At 46.3% G+C, this 17,989-nt stretch overlaps 1 protein-coding gene across 2 annotated transcripts in view; it reads right to left on the bottom strand.

Annotated features, from left to right (window-relative positions):
- The window catches only part of LOC141160833 (uncharacterized), a 65,427-nt gene extending 49,215 nt beyond the window's left edge, over positions 1–16,212 (bottom strand). Inside the window, exon 1 of one of the 2 annotated variants that reach the window (XM_073645622.1) lies at positions 16,010–16,212. In XM_073645622.1, the coding sequence (XP_073501723.1) occupies positions 16,010–16,120 (111 nt within the window). In that variant the 5' untranslated portion in view covers positions 16,121–16,212. The remainder of the gene's footprint in view (positions 1–16,009) is intronic. The other variant, XM_073645624.1, reaches the window with a different exon arrangement.
- Between the last annotated feature and the right edge of the window lie 1,777 nt (positions 16,213–17,989).

The following is a 17,989-nucleotide window of genomic DNA, read 5'->3' as shown; positions in this document are numbered from 1 at the left end:
CCACCTGCCGCCGCTGAAACCAGCCAGGACATTATGCAAGGTACTGTCATTTAAACGAGCAAAACCTGGAGCAGAGGGCCAACCCCCAGGCATAAGACCACCAGGCCCATCAAGCTGGCGAGACAAATATGTGGGAGGACGATCGGTCCTACCTGTCGTGCTGGATGGCTTTCCAATGAGCGCGTTGCTGGACACTGGGTCCCAGGTGACCACCATCCCCTACATTCTTTTCAAATGGACTGACTCTGATATCACCCGCCATCCAGATGAACATTTGAGCATTTATGCCAGCAATGGTCAACCCGTACCTCAGGTGGGGTTCAAAGAAGTGACCATAAAGGCTGGCAAAGTTGAACTGCCAGCACAAGGACTGATTATTGTTGACATTGATCGCCGAGAAAGTCATCCCATGATAACCTTAGGCACTAATGTCATTGAAAATTGTCTTGCAGAAATAATTGTCTTGTTACAGCAGGTTGCGGAGACCGCCAGTACCAGCCAGCAGCGGGTTCTACAAAGAGAGATCAGAGCCCTGATGAAAAGACAACAGGTAGAACTGTCTGGTGGTGAGATTGGCAGTGTTAGGATGAGTGACCCATTCCCTATTGCCGTGCCCCCAAGAAGTGAAATGCTGATATGGTGCCGGGCAGCCATTGGTCTAAGGGGTAGAGATTACCAGGCCCTGGTAGAGCCTGTCTACTCTGACAGTAGGCCCACCATTTTGACAGTCAGGGGGGTGGTTGATGTCCGCCATGGGAGAGTGCCAGTCCGCATCCTGAACATTGGGGAAAAAGAAGTCCATTTGCCCCGGTATGCCACCCTAGCCAAGCTATTCACCGTCAATCAAAATTCTATAAAGAAAGTGGAACCCTTGCCTTCATCCAAACAGGCGGAGGATAATGGCTCCAAGGGACAGATGGAGGACTGGTGCCAGAAGCTGCATGTGGGCACTGACTCCACCCCTCCACATCAAAAACAAGGAGTATACCGGGTGGTCCAGGAGTATGAGAAGGTCTTCAGTAAACACCCACTCGACTTCGGGCAGGTAAAGGGGGTTCAACACCATATCCCCACAGGAGACCATCCACCCATTAAAGAAAGGTACCGGCCTGTACCGCCAGCACACTACCAAAATGCCAAAGGGATGTTACGAGAGATGAAGGAGGCTGGGGTAATAAGAGACAGTTGTAGCCCCTGGGCAGCTCCATTAGTTCTTGTAAACAAAAAGGATGGCACAATGAGAATGTGTGTAGACTACAGGCAAATTAACCGCATAACTCATAAAGATGCATACCCGCTACCCAGGATAGAGGAGTCACTAGCTGCATTAAAATCTGCTAATTATTTCTGTACTTGGGATCTTACTAGTGGGTATTGGCAGGTTCCTGTAGCAGAGGCGGATAAGTAAAAGACCGCATTCACCACCCCGATGGGACTCAGCGAGTTCAACTGCATGCCATTCGGGCTCTGCAACGTCCCAGGAACCTTCCAGCGGTTGATGGAGTGCTGTCTAGGACATAAGAATTTCGAGACAGTCCTCCTGTACCTGGATGACGTCATAGTATACTCCAAGAAATATGAGGATCATCTGAAGCACCTGGCGGAAGTGTTTGAAGCCCTGGCTAGCTTTGGCCTGAAGGTGAAGCCATCAAAGTGCCACCTGCTGAAGCCCAAAGTACAGTACTTGAGACATGTGGTAAGCACTGACGGTGTAGCACCAGACCCCGACAAGATCACCGTAATCAAGGACTGGCCGAGACCCTCTCCTATTAAGGAAGTACGGCAGTTCCTCAGGTTGGTAGGCTACTACCGACGGTTTATACCAGGCTTCACCAAGATGGCGGCACCCAAGCAGGACCTCCTGATAAGCCAGTCCAGGAAGGCCAAGAACCAGAAACCACCATTAAAATGAGACAAGCTGGAAGATGAGTCCTTCACCAGACTGAAGATGGCTCTCACAGGAGATGAGGTACTGGCCTACCCTGATTATGGACAGCCCTTCATCCTTCACACGGACGCGAGCAACGTGGGACTGGGAGCGGTGCTGTCCCAGATCCAACAAGGCATAGAAAGGGTAAGGAAGCTCCGGCCCACAGAAAGAAACCCAGAAAACTACAGCTCCTTCAAGTTGGAGTTCCTTGCCATCGTCTGGGCCGTGACAGAGCGCTTCAAGCATTATCTCGCCTCCTCCAAATTCACCGTCTTCACGGATAATAACCCGCTGACACACCTGAAAACTGCAAAACTTGGTGCCCTGGAACAAAGATGGATGGCCCGACTGTCTAATTACGAATTCACCATCAAGTACTGGGCTGGGCACAAGAATGCAAACGCAGATGCGCTGTCCAGAATCCCTAACTTGCCAGACGAGGGAGAAGACCCTGAGGAGCTGGAAGAGATAGAAATCCCCTCGTTCCACCGCCATGGGATAAAGCAGTGCTCCCACTGTGTGAAGAACAGGTGCTCTGCCAACAGAGAAGCCACGTTCAATCCACTGGCCCACCATGGATGGGCAGAAACACAAGACAGTGACCCGGCTGTCCGCCTAGTCAAAGAGTTGCTGACACAAGCTGACTCATACCCTGATTCAGATGCTCCAGAAGAGACCAAACAGCTGTGGAAAGAAAAGAGCAAGCTGTTCATCTATGAAGGGAAGCTGTGTCGAAGAACTGTCAACTCCCGGACACATGAGCTGGTCTGGCAGGTGGTAGTCCCGAGGCGAGATGCGTCTATGGTCCTGGAAGCGTACCACAATGGAGCGGGACATTTTGGATGGAAGAAGCTGGAATTCCTGCTACATGAACGGTTCTATTGGGTGGTATGAGGAAATCAGTCGAGAGGTGGTGTCGAGAATGCGGACCATGCAACCTGAGAAGAAAAGACCATGACAGCCAGAGGGCTCCCCTGTAGCCCATCATCACCAAGCAGCCACTCGAACTGGTAGCCCTGGACCATGTGAAGCTATCCCCGAGCAGGTCAGGCTATGTCTACGCTCTCACCATTGTAGACCACTACTCCCGGTTCCTGGTAGTAGTGCCAGTCAAGGACCAAACGGCTCAGACAGCAGCCAGAACTTTCCAACAGCACTTCTGACGTCCGCATGGTTACCCAGAACGTGTGTTAACTGACCAAGGTCCGGCCTTTGAAGCGGAGGTATTCCAGGAGTTCTGCAACCTGTACGGCTGCAAGAAGATCAGGACAACGCCTTATCACCCCCGGACCAACGGGATGTGTGAAAAGATGAATCAGGTGGTGATAGACCTACTGAAGACGTTGCCCCTGGAGGAACGCAGCCTGTGGCCAGAAAAGTTGCCAGACCTGGTGGACCTCTACAATCATATCCCAGTGAATTCCACCAACTGCACACCTGCTTACCTGATGAGAGCAAGACTTGGTAAGCTGCCCATCGACCTGGATATGGGAGTTCTGATGCCAGAGGACGCCTCACCAGATGCAGATTGGGATACTGAGCGGCAGCAGCAATACCGCAAGGTACAGGAAAGTGTTGAGAGAAGTCTGTCTCAAGCAAGAGAAAGGCAAGAGAGGACTTACAATCAACATGCACCTACTGTTCCCCTGTCACCTGAAGAGCAAGTCCTAAAGAGGAAGAGGCGACTCCTCAAGTTGGATGACCAGTGGGAGGAAGAGCTGTACACCGTTCTACCCTCAAACCATGATAACACCAAGGTGTGCCTCACAAGTAAGGACCGAGGTGAGACAACAGCAACAGTTTCCAGAGACCACCTGAAGAAATGTCCCGAGCACCTGCAACACGCTAAAGAAGACCAAGATATCCCTCATCCCGCAGAGGAAGTGGAAGAAATGGTCAGCGCGGTACTCAGAGAATTTCGATGGTCGTGGACACAAGTAAATAATGCAATAGTTGTGCCAGTCCTTACTTTTCTCCAACCAGCCCCTCAAGAAGCTGTAGAAGTCCCAGTAGAGTTGGAAGAACCATTGGCCCCAGAGACAGGAGATTCCTCATCAGCAAACCAGGAGAATCTACCCTCTGCTAGTAGCGAACCTGTCATACCCACGGTAAGCCAAAGGATCCGTAGGAAGCTGCCCAACCTACCAGAGGCACCTCCAAACACCTGTAGTGAGGTGAACATTGAGCCCATCACACAAGGGGTAAATACAGGGGACCAAGGTAGAGCACTAACAGAAAGTGTACTCCGTAGGTCTACCAGAATCACTAGAGGTCAGATCCCTGCTCGTTGGAGAATTTAAAGTGTAATGTATAACTGTATTATTGCAAATGTTGTATATGTGTGTATTAAATATGTTTTTTCAGTTACCCGACAGGGTCCAAAAAGACTTTCAGGTTATGGACAATGGATAACCAAAAACTTTACCTTGTAAATAGTTGCACCTATGAAGTGTACCCCTTTTGTGCCAGACCACAGAACAGAAACCCGTGGAGGTGGCTGAAGACGTGGTCCAACATCCGGATCATCAATGCCCTGTAGCCACCCCAGGGCCTCCGTGGAGGGTTTGGGACGGGTCCCTCAAACTACATCTTCAGTGGAATGGACACCTGGTTACGGATGATACCGTGACCTATAAAGACTGCAATGTTTGTAATATTCTAATGTACCTTGTTTATTGTTACCTGTTATTTTTGCAAAATATGTTCAGTCCTGGAGTACTGAAATTTACTAGGGGGGAATGTGGCACCCCAGAGGGTCTGGTTGCCACAGTGGTAGTAATACCATGTCTGGGAGCAAAACAGGAGTTTCCTGGTCAGGAACACATGACATGCAACACCTCCTGCCCCAGACCAGAGAGGGGAGGATCCTGCCCTTTATAACTGGATCTGGAGGCAGGGTTAGTGTAGTTTAGTGTAGAGTCTAGTGAGTGTCAGGAGTCTGATAGGACACGAAGGAGCAAGGAGCCAGGGACTGCAGCTGGCAGAGCTCGTCCTGGCCAAAGTACTTACAGAGAACCGGACACCGGAGTCCGAGGCTGTGGGACCCTTCAGGCCCAACAGCATATATCACAGGGCAGGGGATTGCAGGTCTCCTGGCCCAACAGAAGCCCTGAGGCTCAGCCACACGAAAGGACCAGTACCGCCACAGAGGAGCGAGGAATACACGGGATCCGAGTCACCAGCCATACGGGTGACCACAGCACGTCACACTCAGGGACGTGGGCTACAACATGATTATAAGCGAGATAGCCAAAGAGTACAGTTAGAACGGCAGGCCTACAACTCCACCTGGCCAGGGGGATTCTAGGATTGCTCCCAGACTGACCAGGCCCTCATCCCTAACAAGTACTCCCATTGGGGCCTATATAATTGCCACCAGTAAAGACCCTAGGACTGCACTGCAAAGACTCCGTGTTATCATTACTGATCCCGGCACTATCACCACCATCATCCATACACGCTGCCCTGAAGCTCCACTCTTCCTGTGGGGAGTCACATCACCTTGCTGCACACACCATCAGCTTCAGTGGACTGCTCCGCAGCGGCGGTTCCCAATAACAGCATTCCACAGGTGGCGTAGTCGGACTATACAAACAGATTCACATAAACTACCCTGGTTTGACCGCCCTGGGTCACGGACCGGGTCACCGCCACGGTGACTACAACCCCCAGCATCTACAGGCCCGGCTACGGGTACCCCCACGGCCCAGGGGGCACGTCACATACCCTATAACTGTATAGCAGACACTCTCCTTTCTAATGGGAACATGTCGTACTTGTTACTGTGGCCCTGCTCCATGTGTCCTTAAATTCTTAGTGGGGTTTTTCCTAAAATTGTCAGCCAATGGACTCACTGCATACCCTTTAACTGTATAGCAGACCCTCTCCTTTCTAATGGGAACATGTCATACCTTGTTACTGTGGCCCTTCTCCATGTGTCTTTAAATTCTTAGTGGGTTTTTTCCCAAATTTTGCCAGCCCTTGCAGTCACAGCACGGACATTACCACTTATAGGAGACCGGCTCCTTTATAATGGGAACATTTTTTTTAGGCTATGTGCCCACGATGCAGAAATGCTCAGGATTTTTTCCTGAGCGTTTCTGCATCTCCCTGGCAGAAAAAAACGCATGCGGATTGTACATGCGTTTTCCTGCCAGGGACATGCGTAAGTGAAGCGTTCTTCACTTGCATTTCCGCATGCGGGTTGACAAGCGCTTTCCATCCGATTTTAGCATCACTTGGAAAGTGCTTGTCAACTTGGTCACACTATATAAATCCATGCAAACGGAATGGATTTATATACTGTGACCGAAAGAATGGTAAACGATAAAAAATATATATATATACTTACCCTCTGATGGCCCCCGGTGTCTTGCTTCCCTCCGTTCTCCCTTGCCGGCAGCGGTACACTGAAGGACCTCCTGACGTCAGTGTCGTGTGACCCGTCACATGACTATGACATCAGCGCAGGTCCTTCAGTCCATGGCGATTTGCCAGCATGAAAGGACGAGTGCAGCGGAGGCCATCAGAAGGTAAATATAATCTTTATTTTTTATTTTATTCTTTTTTTCACAGTTTCTATGGTACCCGGGTCCGGAGGAGAGTCTCCTCTCCTCTCGACCTGGGTACCATCGGCACATTGAACGCATGCATTCCGCATGTTCTTATCTAGTGAAGCGGAACGCATGTGTTCTAATGCAAGTCAATGGCGGCGAAAACGCAGCACTTCTGCAAAATAATTGGTAGTGCTGCGTTTTTTTCCGCAATGATAATCCGCAGCGGAAATTTCCGCAGCATGTGCACAGCACATGCGGATTATCATTGGGGAACATGGCAGGCCTTCTACCATGCATTTTTTAAGCATCACTGCAGCATTTTTGCCGCTGTGGAAATGCTTGAAAAACGCATCGTGGGCACACAGCCTTACTGGGACCCTCCTCTATGTCTCTTCAAAGGGGTATTGGGTTGCGTCCAAATTTTTGGCAGCCCTTGCAGTCACTGGATACGCAATAACAGTATAGGAGACCCACTTGTTAATAATGGGAACAACAAAGCATAGCCGGCTGATGGCTCTCTAACAATAGCTAGGGCCGACTGCTGGCCTTTTAAGAATAGTAAGGGCCGTCTGATGTCCCTATAAAAATAGGCTTTATGACTTTTAGAGTCCTTCCATCATAAATAAAGCAGGAAGTGTCTGATGATGTGTCACACACCACATTGCCAGCTAAGGTTGTAAAATGTTAAAATGACATTTCCCGGTGAATGCATTTGTCTTAAAAAAAAAACCCCAAAACAATAGGATCTTTCTTTGGCATAAAAAACAGCGTCACCAATTTAACAACAATGTAATCACATTGTTCAGCTCATGCACCTCCTCCTCCATCTCCGAAATGACCACATCAGTCACAATCTGACAGCACTGCAGCACTGCCTTGGCCAAGCAGCAACAGGCTGTGCTGAAGATAACATGCTTAATGCTTAATTGACAAACCGCCCAGCGCTGCAGAGTTGTTGAAAGCTGTAACACAGCAGCCTGATCTGTGGCTCTCACCGCTGAACATACAGCCAGGCATGGTCGTGTGTGACAATGGGTGGAACCTGGTGATGGAGAAATGACAACCAGGGTAGATACAGTTTCCCTCTATGCCAGTCCTTTCACCAAGCTAAAGAATATGGCTGTGGTGAAATACAACTCCCACTGAGAAGCTGTTTCAGATTGAAAAACATTGTGCCCACCAGAGGATTTGATTCTGAGGGCTAACCTTTCTCCCCCGCTCAAGAGCCCCATAGCAGCTGAAAAGTTAGCGCTATCATGAACTTTCCTGAGGTAGAAGCCAAGGCACACCAGAGGATTCTCTGGTGGGACCGTCCAACCCTGCCGAGAAGCAGTCCTGGCTAAGAAAAGTGTGTGGAAAGGTTCCTGGACACTCTATGGCTGCTTTTTTAATGTGGATCGGCCATGCATATGCATGTTATTTCTCAAACCGCATTACAGATCAGGCCATTGTCCAACTCTGAATTCAAGAAATTAAATGCGCAAAGAAAGATGTGTGTGTGTCAAAGCACCACCGACAAGGGCGAGTTGATGTTGGAAGGGCTGCCATTGCTTCTGCAACAAGCTGCATTACAGGACTTCCTGTGAGAAATGACATGCAGGGTAGATAGAGTTTCCCTCTATGCCAGTCCTTTCACCGAGCTAAATACAACTGTCAGCAAAAAAAAGTTGTGGACTGGCTCCGTACCGTCCCTGGCCACATTCACCTGTCCACGTGTTTGTGGTTAGGCGGTCCTTCCCAGTAAGTGCACTGGGGAGGGCACGGGTAATGTTGTGGGACCCGTGCTTGTGGGAGAAGGAGGCGATACGGGAAATATAGTGGTGGCTGGGGACAAAGTATGGACACCCGGCCGCCGCCGGCATGAGGTTATGAAAAGCGTCCGCCTCCAAGAGCTTACTAGGCCACATTTCAAGTGCAAGCAGCTGTCAAAAATTTGGCAGTATAGTATTGCAGCCTGTGGGTGGGTGGGTGGCTGGCTGCCTGCAAACTTGCGCTTGCATTCCAAAGAATGGGGTAGGGATAACTGAACGCTGCAGTGGGACAAGGATGTGGACGGTGATTGTTGTAAGTCTGCAACGACAGGTGCATGGCGGGAGGTATCTTCGCATGCGCCAAGGATTACTTATGATGGACACACTTTTAGGCAGTGACCTGGAAGTCAAAGATGCTTCCAGAGGTCTTCCCCATGCTGTTCCCATGTCTTTTCAGCACTGTATGCATGTGTCTGATGCTGTGTCACACACCACATGGCTAGATAAGGTTGTAAAATGTTAAAATTACATTTCCTTGTGAATGCATTTGTCTTGGTTGAAAGCAATTCAAAAGTGCAAAAACACATCAAAAACGCAACGTGTGAACATAGCCCAAGGTGTGGAGGAGTATTTTTGGTTTTGGTTATTTATTTTGCCTTCTATACAAGTCATTACCCTGGAAAGGATGTTCCTTAACATATTTCCCAGGAAAATCCATTTTGGTTTCGTTTTTGTATGTTTTATTGTGAGTCCGTAAAAGTGGCGTAATACTCTGACAACGTTGTTAACAGCAGTGACCTGGGAGTCAGACATGCTTCCAGGGGTCTTCCCCATTCTGTCCCCATGTCATTTGAGCACTGTTCCCATCGATTTGGGCAATTTTTAGGCCCTCTGCAGACCGCCGGGGGGAGCCGCCAGAAAAATGCTTGAGTTTCCCAAAGACTTACATTGGGCTCGTTGCTCGGATCGTGCACCCAAGTATTCCAATTTGCTTGACCCGAGCAACGAGTACCCGAGCATTTTAGTGCTCGCTCATCACTAATCATGGACAGTAATTTGATTTAATTCCCGGAAATCTAAACAGGGACGTAGACCGCCATCTTTTTTCTTCACAAAGAAGAACCCTGCCACCTCGGGCGAAGATGAGGGTCTGATATGGCCCTTCTCCAGACTTTCCGCAATGAAATCCTTTATGGCTTGTCTCTCAGGGCCAGAAAGATTATGCAGTCTGGATTTGGGTAGTTTAGCTCCGGGGGTCAGGTTAATAGGACAGTCATAAGCACGATGAGGAGGCAAAACCTGACATCCCTTCTCAGAAAAAACGTCCTCAAAACCAAAGAGAAAAGCTGGCAGTATCTCCGCAGAGACAGCAGCAATGGAAACATTCAGACAGTTCTCATGGCAGTAATCTCCCCATCACGGCTTGCCAATTCACCAATGGATTATGTTTAACAAGCCAGGGGATACCTAAAACAATCAGAGTAGGGAGATTCTCCAAAACATAGCAAGGAATGATTTCCCAATGAACTGACCCCACCCTCAGTTTCACATTATGTACAATCTGAGTAAATGCTTTCTGTGCAAGTGGTGCCGAGTCAATGGCAAAGATGGAAGTAGGTTCAGCTAAAGCACAGCAAGCAATACCATGAGTTTTCACAAACTCAGCATCGACCATGCTGACCCCTGCTCCACTGTCAACAAACACAGAATTTTTTTCGATTTTGCTCTCTAGCACCACCTCTGCAATCAGGACAAAGCGGGAACTTCAGTTTGGCCAAAAATGCACCCATTGTTTATCCAACTCCAGACTACCGAGAGTTAATCGAGTCTCTTTTTGTTTAGGAATTGAAGGATAGGTCCCTACAAAGTGTCCCTTTTTCCCACAAAAAAAAATATGCCTTTTTTCTTGCGAATCTCCGGGGAGATGTATGATGTAGAGACACCCCTTAACTGCATAGGTTCATCCACTTCCTCCAGTACTGGTTCACCCCCAGACCGCTCCCTTGGCAAAGGTACACAACCCCAACAAGAAGGCGCCGGAGAAGGAGGTTGCACCCATCAATCCCAAAGGCACCTATCCAGATGTATGGCCAAAGACATGGCAGCCTCCAAGGACTGAGGGGTATCATATACAGCCAAGGCATCTTTCAACCTTTCCGTTAGCCATTCACAAAATTTACTTTTAAGGGCTGAGTCATTCCATTTGGAATCCGTTGCCCATCTACGGAATTCCGAACTATATGTTTCCACTGACCGAATTCCCTGCTGAAGGCGATGTAGCTTAGACTCAGCCAAGGCGACTCGGTCAGGGTCATCATAGATGAGGGCAAGAGCTCAAAAAAAAACCTCCACAGATTGGAGACAAACTGAATCCTGCGTTAACGAAAACGCCCATGACTGAGGATCTCCCTGCAGTAGAGAGATCACAATACCAACCCTCATTACCGGAGGAATAGGGATGAAGCTTGAAATACAATTTGGATGCCTCCTTAAACACAAAAAAACTGTCCCTACCTCCGGAAAACCTGTCCGTGAGGGCAACCTTGGGTTCAGGCTGGACAGGCCTACCTGCAGAGACCCCCACTGTAACCACTGATACTGCTGCTGAACCTCACAGCGGAGGTCATTCACCTCCAGAGACAGACAGCGTAACAGGTCTGCGAGCTCTGCAACTGATACCATACTAAAGGGAGTAAGGAGAAAAAAAAGGTGCACGCACAAAAAACACACAAAGAAAAAAAAAAATGTCAATCTTGTGTAGTTTTTTTTTTTTCCGGTTATAATGTCACGCCAGGTGTGAGTGCAACACAGGGAGGAAAGGGAAAGGGAGCCCAGACACTTGGGAAAGGGAGAAGAGATGACCTCCTAATCTGGACTGGCATCACCGTGTCGTCCCCTAACGTCCCTATACAGCCTCCGCAGCTGTCGCTGATCACGTGCCTTGCACTACTATCCCTGGCGTAAGGCTAAAGCTGGGGGTGGAAGGAGATGAGCACTAGTCAACCTCTGCTAGCACTCTAAAGACAAAAGGGGAAGACAACACAGGGAAATAATAACTTAGATTTAGAAGAACTCCAACAGGGCAAGGACTCCAAAGAGGAAGTGATGCTGCTTCAGCCAAGTTCTAAGTGTATAACTGGTGATACCCACCTAGACACACCAGGTATATATACACCCAGACTAAAGGGAGGTAGTCACTGGGTCCTAAACACAGCCTCCTATCTAGGCAGCAGTCTGCATTGCCAAACGTGGAGACCTCCTGCAAACCACAGCAGGGTGACTGTCTGTCACCTCTGACACACCCGTGACAGATTCATACAGAAAATTCATACAGAATGAATTGGAGAAGATTCATACATAATTCTGTCTGAAACACGAGTGTTACACACTACACCCACAGCACATGGGAACTGGGTCACTGTTTATTTGTGGGGTGCCAGGTTGTGCGAACACAGTAGCCCCCATGACTCCCATCCTGCACACCTTACACACCCTGAATGGGTTACACCTGGAGGAAACCACACAGGCCAAGCCAGATTTGAGAGCTGGGCTGTCATTCACAGTACTGACAGTCCAGCACACCCTTGATTCTACGGCATCTTTAGGACACCGTGAGTGGTGGAATCGTTACAGGTGTAATTATAAATAGCCTATCAAATTTGGGGTCATCCAGAGGTTCATTAGAAGTTATCATTGTGGTGGATATATCTTTGGATTGCCTCAAAATGTGCCTTAGGCATTTTATTGCAGTATAAAAGGATGTAAATTTTCAGTGGACCAGTAGGAACTTATTGTTGGCTTTTTAGTAAGGTCAATATTCAGCACAAACTCCTAATATCACTTCATTTCAGCAGGGTATGTGGGCACACATAAGATCTTGCAAATATAGAATTTAAATTCGCCCAAATAAATTGCTTGAGATATAGGCTAGTTTGATCAACCATTATTGGGACCAGCTGATCACAAAAAATAATTGCAAAATTTAAATTTCTGCCTAGCCATTTTTCTGTGCACGGACTCCTGTGGCTGCAGTAAACTCCACTATTTGGGAAGTGAGACTCACTAGTGGACCCACAGAAGGTCAGTACAGTGTGGTTTGTTTCTTTACAATAGAAAAAAGAGAGGGGTCGCTCACTGGTCTATTCGGGTGCTCTGAAGAAAAAAGTAATCTCAATTGCAAAAAGAACTTCGGCACTCCATACATGAAAATATAAGAAATATTGTATCTGGACTAATGTCACTTTGAAAAATGAAGATTTTTTGCGCATAATTTGGCCCCTCTCTTTTTTCTATTAATCATTTTTGGGATCCCGCTCCTGGAGCATTGCAGCAGGTACGTGTTCACACTATTAGAAGTTTGACAGCCTTTTTTCTGACCATGTGTCCCTCCCATTCAGTCACAGGTGGTTTTAACTAGCTCTACCAGCCCATACATTGTAGGTTAAAAGTCCAAGCAGAGACATATTGTCCATACAGGCTTACAGCCCAAGAGTGGCATATCCAGTGGTAGTGTAGCGTAGTTTCCCATCATACGAAGGTGACCTTGTCGTGGTTGATGGGCACACATAAATTGGCCAAATTATGCGCAAAAAACCTTCATTTTTCAAAGTGACATTAGTCCAGATACAATATTTCTTATATTTTCATGTATGGAGTGCCGAAGTTCTTTTTGCAATTGAGATTACTTTTTTCTTCAGAGCACCCGAATAGACCAGTGAGCGACCCCTCTCTTTTTTCTATTAATCATTTTTGGGATCCCGCTCCTGGAGCATTGCAGCAGGTACGTGTTCACACTATTAGAAGTTTGACAGCCTTTTTTCTGACCATGTGTCCCTCCCATTCAGTCACAGGTGGTTTTAACTAGCTCTACCAGCCCATACATTGTAGGTTAAAAGCCCAAGCAGAGACATATTGTCCATACAGGCTTACAGCCCAAGAGTGGCATATCCAGTGGTAGTGTAGCGTAGTTTCCTATCATATGAAGGTGACCTTGTCATGGTTGATGGGCACACATAAATTGGCCAAATTATGCGCAAAAAACCTTCATTTTTCAAAGTGACATTAGTCCAGATACAATATTTCTTATATTTTCATGTATGGAGTGCCGAAGTTCTTTTTGCAATTGAGATTACTTTTTTCTTCAGAGCACCCGAATAGACCAGTGAGCGACCCCTCTCTTTTTTCTATTAATCATTTTTGGGATCCCGCTCCTGGAGCATTGCAGCAGGTACGTGTTCACACTATTAGAAGTTTGACAGCCTTTTTTCTGACCATGTGTCCCTCCCATTCAGTCACAGGTGGTTTTAACTAGCTCTACCAGCCCATACATTGTAGGTTAAAAGCCCAAGCAGAGACATATTGTCCATACAGGCTTACAGCCCAAGAGTGGCATATCCAGTGGTAGTGTAGCGTAGTTTCCCATCATACGAAGGTGACCTTGTCGTGGTTGATGGGCACACATAAATTGGCCAAATTATGCGCAAAAAACCTTCATTTTTCAAAGTGACATTAGTCCAGATACAATATTTCTTATATTTTCATGTATGGAGTGCCGAAGTTCTTTTTGCAATTGTTTCTTTACAATAGTCTGCAATCGGGAATTAGTTTTAAATGGAACCTGTCATCAGGAAAATGCAATCTAATCTTAAAGGAGCATGTTATAAAGCAGGAGGAGCTGAGCAAATTGCTATATAATTTTGTGGGAAAATATTCAGTATCATGTGCTTTATATATTTGACCCCTTTACGACCTTGGGATTTTCCGTTTTTGGATTTTTGTTTTTTGCTCCCCTTGTTCCCAGAGCCATAGCGTTTTTATTTTTGGGCAATATGGCCGTGTGAGGGCTTATTTTTTGCAGGACAAGTTGTACTTTTAAACGCCATTACTAGTTTTACCATATCATGTATGGGAAAACAGGAAAAAATTCCAAGTGTGGGGAAATTGCAAAAAAAATGCAATTACACAGTTGCTTTTTTTTTTTTTTTTCTTTCCACGTTCACTGGATGCTACAACTGACCTTCCATCATTATTCTCCAGGTCATTACGAGTACGTGGACACCAAACATGTATGGGTTCCTTTTTATTTAAGTGGTGAAAGAAAAATCCAAAGTTTACTAAAAAAATATATATATATATATGGTGCCATTTTCCAAGACGCGTAGCGTCTCCATTTTTTGGGATCTGGGGTCAGTTGAGGGCTTATTTTTTGCGCACCGGGCTGATGTTTTTATTAATACCATTGTGGGGTAGATACAATGTTTTAATCGCCCGTTATTACATTTTATTGCAATGTTGTGGCGACCCAAAAAACGTAATTCTTGCGTTTGGAATTTTTTTCTCGTTACGCCGTTTACCGATCGGAGTAATTCTTTTTTTATATTGATATATCGGGCGATTCTGAACATGGCGATACCAAATATGTGTATGTGGGGTTTATTTTTTATTATTTTTATTTTGAATGGGGCAAAAGGGGGGTGATTTAAACTTTTATATTTTTTTATTTTTTTTAAAAACATTTTTTTTACACTTTTTGCTTGCTTCTATAGTCTCCATAGGAGACTAGAAGCAGCAACTGTCTGATCGCCTCTGCTACATAGACGATGAGCAGATCACCTCTATGTAGCAGAAATGCTCCTGTACTATGAGAGCCGACCACTAGGTGGCGCTCATAGCGATCTTTACATGACAACCATTGGGGTCTACTGCAGACCCAGGGTTGTCATGCCCACCCATCAGTGACCCGCGATGACGTGACGGGGTCACCGATGGGCGGGGTAAGTGACGCGCTTCCGGCGCGGCGCTGTTAAATGCCGCTGTCAGAGATTGACAGCGGCATTTAACAGGTTAACAGCTGTGGGTGGATCGCAATTTCACCCGCGACTGTTGGGGGCACATGTCAGCTGTAATAATCAGCTGACATGTGCCCGGTTCAGTGTTGGCTCAGCACCGGAGCCCGTGCTGAACCGGGGATGATGGCCTGGGGTGTACTAATACGCCCCAGGCCAGTAAGGGGTTAAACCTCTGCTCTTTCTTGGATTTTTGGTCCAAAGGGTGGTTATACCAGTGACTGACAGCTTTATTTTCATAAGGGTGCATACAGAGATAGCTGTCAGTCACTGACAGGACTGCCCACTGGACCGAAAATCGCAGAAAGAGCTGAGCTTTAAATGATTAAAACATAGATAATACTTTAAAGGGTTAGAAATGTATGGCTGCTTTCATTCATAAACAGTGCGCTACCTATCACCCTGATGGATGTGGTATTGCACCTCACCCCCAATAGCTTCAATATACCATTGCCAAACAGTGCCAACTTGTGTATGTGTGGCACTGTTCTAAGATCTCATTCAGATGTCAGTATTTTTGATGTAAGAGAAATATGGAATGAGTTTCATCAGTGTTTGTGATCAGAGTTTTATGAGACTTTAGTCTCAGTTTCATCAGTTCTTTTCACTGATGAGAATAAAAAATCTCCACCTTCTATCAGTCAATAAAAAACTGATATCTTAATGAGGTCTAATTCTGTATAACTCTTTTAATAGAGGCGCATGCTACTGAAAAGAAGAATGGAAGAATCCACTAGTCAATTCAGTCATACATTTCCAGGAGTAAAACTGGAAATAGTGTAAAGCAAAGTTCAAAGAAAAGATGCCCCCCGTATTGTTATTCTATGTGGAATACAAGTATTTAGCAAAACAGACATCTGATGAACTGAAAGGTATAACGAGGATTGAAATGCTTCATTCAATAGCTTACTTTCTTATTATACTTACTTTTACTTTCACGTAGGATAAAACCATATTGACGATTTCATTTGAGACTGGCATCATATACTTCTGATATATCAAAGAAAACGCCATCTTATTGTACAAGTTGACTGCCATGATGCTCTGTGCTTACTTTCGCTGCTGCTAGCTCTGGTGAAAAAATCTGTCAAATGATTCGTACTATTATTGCCATGTAGACTGTCAACTATTTAACAATATTTTTGTTTACTTTTTCTTCTGTTGAAAGACAAAGTACCAAATGTACTGACTGTACAAAGAACATGAGATAACGAAGAAGAGAGTCAGCATTTTCATGTTTTAGAACTATGACAAACTATTAGAGGTCAGCGGGTGTTCCATTCAAAGAATGATGAAAACAATTATAAATTGCAATTATTAACTAGGCCAAAAAATAGTACATCTTATGATAAATAATAGTGATGAGCGAGCATACTCTCAAGTACTCGGTACTCGCCTGAGCATCTCTGTACTCAATATGCTCTGAGCTCGCCGAGTACTTGCGAGATGCTCGGTCGGATGCTCGAGTCCCCTCCCTGCATGTTTGGTGCTCTTTAGTGTGCCAATCAACATGCAGGGATTGCCTGCCACTCATTGTAATTCCACAGCCATGGTGGTTGTGGCATTACAGTGATTGGCTGGCCGCACAGCGTCATCAGGTCTATATCAGACCTGGTGCTGCCATGCTCGTCAGTCTGCTCTGCAATCAGGCTGTGTAGGGAGAGGTGCTACTGCGCTAGGGAGAGATTTGCTTGTGTATTGGGTAGGGTAGGGAGAAAACAAGTACATTACACATATTCATCTTAACAAACAGTCCTTCTGAGGACTAATCCATCTGTAGAGATATCAGGCAGGCAGTGTATATAGGCAGGCAGGCAGTGTATATAGGCAGGCAGGCAGTGCATATAGCAGACTGCAGTGCATATAGCACAACAGGCTCCATTCCAGTTCTGCCTTCTGCTGCTGTTAGATATTTCTAGAAAAAGGCCCAGGTCTCAGGGGCCAGGAATAAATTTTTTGGATCTTAATCCTCATTATTTGCTTAAAAAGCAATCCAGAGAACACTGTTTTTCTGCGCCATTTGCTTGTTGGCACTGCAGAACACAGCCAGGTCCTTTCCATATTACAGCACTAAAAATCCAGCTATTAAAAACTGTGTTTTCTCCGTCATGGATCACATATACAATACAGACCAAAAGTTTGGAAACACCTTCTCATTTAAAGATTTTTCTGTATTTTCATGACTATGAAAATTGTACATTCACACTGAAGGCATCATAACTATGAATTAACACATGTGGAATTATATACTTAACAAAAAAGTGTGAAACAACTGAAAATATGTCTTATATTCTAGGTTCTTCAAAGTAGCCACCTTTTGCTTTGATGACTGCTTTGCACACTCTTGGCATTCTCTTGATGAGCTTCAAGAGGTAGTCACCGGAAATGGTCTTCCAACAATCTTGAAGGAGTTCCCAGAGATGCTTAGCACTTGTTGGCCCTTTTGCCTTCACTCTGCGGTCCAGCTCACCCCAAACCATCTCGATTGGGTTCAGGTCTGGTGACTGTGGAGGCCAGGTCTTCTGGCGTAGCACCCCATCACTCTCCTTCTTGGTCAAATAGCCCTTACACAGCCTGCAGGTGTGTTTGGGGTCATTATCCTGTTGAAAAATAAATGATGGTCCAACTAAACACAAACCGGATGGAAAAGCATGCCGCTGCAAGATGCTGTGGTAGCCATGCTGGTTCAGTACGCCTTCAATTTTGAATAAATCCCCAACAGTGTCACCAGCAAAGCACCCCCACACCATCACACCTCCTCCTCCATGCTTCACGGTGGGAACCAGGCATGTAGAGTCCATCCGTTCACCTTTTCTGCGTCGTACAAAGACACGGTGGTTGGAACCAAAGATCTCAAATTTGTACTCATCAGACCAAAGCACAGATTTCCACTGGTCTAATGTCCAT

Source organism: Phyllobates terribilis, unplaced genomic scaffold (genome assembly GCF_046119375.1).
Source record: "Phyllobates terribilis strain yellow unplaced genomic scaffold, ASM4611937v1 Scaffold_9__5_contigs__length_417890890, whole genome shotgun sequence".
NCBI lineage: Eukaryota > Metazoa > Chordata > Amphibia > Anura > Dendrobatidae > Phyllobates > Phyllobates terribilis.
The sequence above is the reverse complement of the archived record's forward strand: the minus strand, read 5'-3'. Positions and strand labels throughout refer to the sequence as shown.